Here is a 3,945-nt window from a genome sequence, read left to right on the forward strand (position 1 = left end):
GCTTCCCACAGTTGGCTGGATGTCCTTTGGGTGGTGGACTGTGCTCATTCAACCTCTGAATGGCACACATACACAATCTATGTCTCAATCGTTTCAAGGCTTAAAAATCCTTCTTTAACCTGTCTCCTCACCTTCATCAACATTGGTTGAAGTGGATTTAAGAGGTGACATCAATAAGGGATCATAGCTTTCACCTGGATTCACCTGGTCAGTCTATGTCATGGAAAGAGCAAGTGTTCCTAATGTTTGTACACTCAGTGTATATTTCAAATAAATAGCTAAGAAAATAACTACAAAAACTATTTGAGTTAACCCTGGATAATGAGATAAATGAAATTCCACACAAGATGAAGAATTCCAGGTTAATGTTCATGAACATCAAATTGATACTTACAATGCAGATTTCTTAACCTCCAGGGTACATTTTCAGACTCACAAGTTGACAGTTACCCTGTGGATAATGCAGAGACAGAGAGTCAGTGAAACTATTCCACACAAGATGAAGAACAAGGGGTTAATGTTCAGAAACTAGTTAACTAAATTATACAAAAGACTAACTTACATTGGCTGTGGTCTGTCCATAGGCAGATGAGGCTCCAGACCAACTACCTTTTTAGATAGAAATAATCTAGCTAGTTAGCAAGTTCTAGCTATATTGCTCTCAGAGAAACCCAACCCTCCACTGCAAGAAACATTTAAAATAAACTAGCTAGCTTTGGCAATTCAATTATATCCAACATATACAGTACATGATGTGGTGGCAAGCTAAAACAGCTAGCTAAATTCAAAGGATGCATTTGTAAATTCCCTCTGGCTATCTACCCCTATTTCAGAGTGTACCAGGGTGGTGCAGCTCATGTTCTTCTTCACTCTGGTAAACACACACTATATCAAATCAAATCTAAGTTTATTTGTCACATGCACAGGATACAGAAGGTGTAAACGGAACAGTGAAATGGTTACTTGCATAGTTGAGTCTTTTGTTTAGACATGTAGTTAGTTACCTAGCTAAACAATTAACCATAATCCCAACTCATAATGTTAATACCTGAATCTGCTGGTAGCTAAAGGTAACCAACTATGGGTACTGTTCAATGTTAGCTAGCTATAAATAGCAATGCAAATGGCTCTGAAATACGAATAATATTACTACACAGATCATACATGTAGTGTTAGCTAGTGAACCAGACAGTTAACGTTAGCTAGCTAGCTAACAGTACGCTTTACCTTGCAATGAAAACTACTTTGACAAAATTAGAAACGTATAATATCAAAAAATGGAGCTAGCTAGACTATCTATACATGGATGAACGCTTCTCCCTCTCTGTCATGGTTGCCATGGTTTCCCTTAGTGAAACTACCACAATCTCTCTCTCTCTCTCATTCTCTCTTCAGGAGGGGAAAGCAGACATGTGTAACGACACCGCAATGACGGTTGTGATGGCTGGAGAGGCTCTCCCGTGGATGGAGACCAACTTTCCAGAGCGCAATGTCAGCCTGGGGCTCTCCACTGCCCCTCTGGACTTCCCCATCAACCCGTGGGATATCATGCTTTGCATGTCGGGCACTGTCATCGCCTGCGAGAACGCCATCGTGGTGGCTATCATCTTCTGTACGCCAACCCTGCGCACCCCCATGTTCGTGCTCGTAGGAAGCCTAGCCACAGCGGATTTACTGGCAGGCATGGGATTAATCCTCAACTTCGTGTTCCAGTACGTCCTCTCCTCAGAGACTATTAGCCTTATTACTGTTGGGTTCCTAGTGGCCTCCTTCACGGCGTCCATAAGCAGCCTGCTGGCTATAACAGTGGACCGGTACTTCTCTTTATACAACGCATTGACTTATTTCTCAGAGAAGACGCTCCACTACGTGCACCTGATGCTAGTGAGCACATGGGGCGTGTCTCTGTGCCTGGGCCTGCTGCCTGTGCTAGGCTGGAACTGCCTGGACGACCCAAGCGTGTGTAGCATCGTGCGCCCACTCACTCGCAGCAATGTGACATTGTTGGCGGTCTCTTTCTTCATAATCTTCATACTCATGCTGACCCTCTACTTCAAGATCTGCAAGATCGTGTGCCGCCACGCGCACCAGATCGCTCTTCAACAGCACTTCTTCACCACATCGCACTACGTGGCCACCAAGAAGGGCGTGGCCACGCTCGCCATCATCCTGGGCACCTTCGGCTCGAGCTGGCTACCCTTCGCCATCTACTGCCTGGTGGGAGAGCGCGAATACCCGTCGGTATACACGTATGCCACGCTGCTTCCGGCCACCTACAACTCCATGATCAACCCAATCATCTACGCCTACCGTAATGCCGAGATCCAGCGCTCGCTCTACGTCCTCTTCTGCGGCTGCTTTCAAAGCAACGTAGCCACCCACTCCAGGTCACCCAGTGAAGTTTAGAGGGGTGCTGAGTGAACGTAAGTGTGTGTGTACGTGTGCATTTTGACAACCGACAATTCGCTTTCAGTTGACCATTAAATCCTTTAAACAAAATGTATGTCTAACAAGCATCTGCACTTTATTGCGACTGAAGACAAGGACACTGTACGTCTGAAATGCTGTGAACAACAGCTTTTGTAAAGAAAAAAAATATGGCATTATTATATGAGCAAAGAATGAAAAAACTAGCACTTTATTGAATGTATTTGAAATGCCAAAGCAGCATTGCATAGGCCTATATACTGTATGTTGGAGTTATTGGCTACTTTGTATTTGTCAGTACTGTGGGTAATTTTGTTAAGTTGTCAATTTGATTGTACATTTTATACGAGATGAGTATATGAATAAAATGAGAAAATAAGTGTGCGCCTCGTGTTTGACTGCCACATGTTTCTCTGTAAGTGTTCTTTTGCCGCACCTGGGTTGTTTTCTTTCTTCGCTCAGCATCTTCCTGTCTTCCAACTCAGGGGCGTCAATTGGGTATGGCAGAGTATGGAAGTCTCCATACCCTAGCTCAACACCAACAATTTAAATTAGGCTACCAAAGTCTTTCCAATTCCAATTAAAAGGCAAATGCAGTTGGTTAGGACCATGCGCAATCGCTCAGGAAGGGTGTTTGTCTGGCTAGATGCCTTTGAGAGAGCACATTGACGCAGCTGCAGTGAACAGAGCAACTTTTTTCTCAAAATACTGCAGAGGTGGAAGATGGTTGTAGATGGCTAGGTAACTGCTGTTTGACTTGACAAGAAACTAGAGTTTTTAATCCATCCCGGTGCTGAGGTAGTGCGTAATGTATCAGCTAATTTTGATGTGTTTGTAGAATGTTTATCGACTGAGGTGAGTGAAGCTACAGCAGCAAGGTGATAATGGAAGGATTACATAGTGAAAGTCTACATACCCCCTTGCAAAGTCTTCACATTTCGGTGCCTTCATCTTAAAAGGGATTATTCGTTATTTTCCATATCGATCTACACATTCTACCCCACATTTTCAAAGTGAATGACAATTTCTTTAACATTTTTTAAATGAATAATAATTTTAAAAACCTTGATTGTGTATGTCTTCACACCCCAGAGTTAATACTTGGTGTAAGCACCTTTGGCAGCCCTAAGAGCTGTGAATAATTCTGAACAAGATTTTACCAACATTGCGCAACTCTTAGGGCAACATACATAATTTCTTTGTCAAAATTGCTCAAGCTCAGTAAATTTGGTTCAGAATCATTGACGGAGAGCAATATTCAAACCTTAATTAAGCACATTTGAGACAGGACTGAGACTGGACCAGGACCACTTAGGAACACTCAACACCTCTTGGCAAGCTATTCTGGTGTGTCTTTGGCATTACATTTTTTGTTATTGTCCAGCTGTGAAATAAAACTCTATCCCAGGGTTTTCAGAAGACTGAGGCAGGGTTTTCCGAAGACTGAAGCAGGTTTTCCTCTAACCTGGGCTTTGCTCCTTTGATATTTCTTTTGATCCTGACAAACTCCCCAGTCCC

The 3,945-nt window shown here is 43.1% G+C and overlaps 1 protein-coding gene across 1 annotated transcript; it reads left to right on the top strand.

Annotated features, from left to right (window-relative positions):
- The first annotated feature begins 1,302 nt into the window (after positions 1-1,302).
- On the top strand, positions 1,303-2,406 carry LOC139415671 (G-protein coupled receptor 12-like). The gene has a single exon (XM_071163790.1). It carries the CDS (start codon positions 1,303-1,305, stop codon positions 2,404-2,406), a length of 1,104 nt encoding a protein of 367 aa, XP_071019891.1.
- Positions 2,407-3,945: the final 1,539 nt, after the last annotated feature.

The sequence above is a fragment of the Oncorhynchus clarkii genome, chromosome 8 (genome assembly GCF_045791955.1).
Source record: "Oncorhynchus clarkii lewisi isolate Uvic-CL-2024 chromosome 8, UVic_Ocla_1.0, whole genome shotgun sequence".
NCBI lineage: Eukaryota > Metazoa > Chordata > Actinopteri > Salmoniformes > Salmonidae > Oncorhynchus > Oncorhynchus clarkii.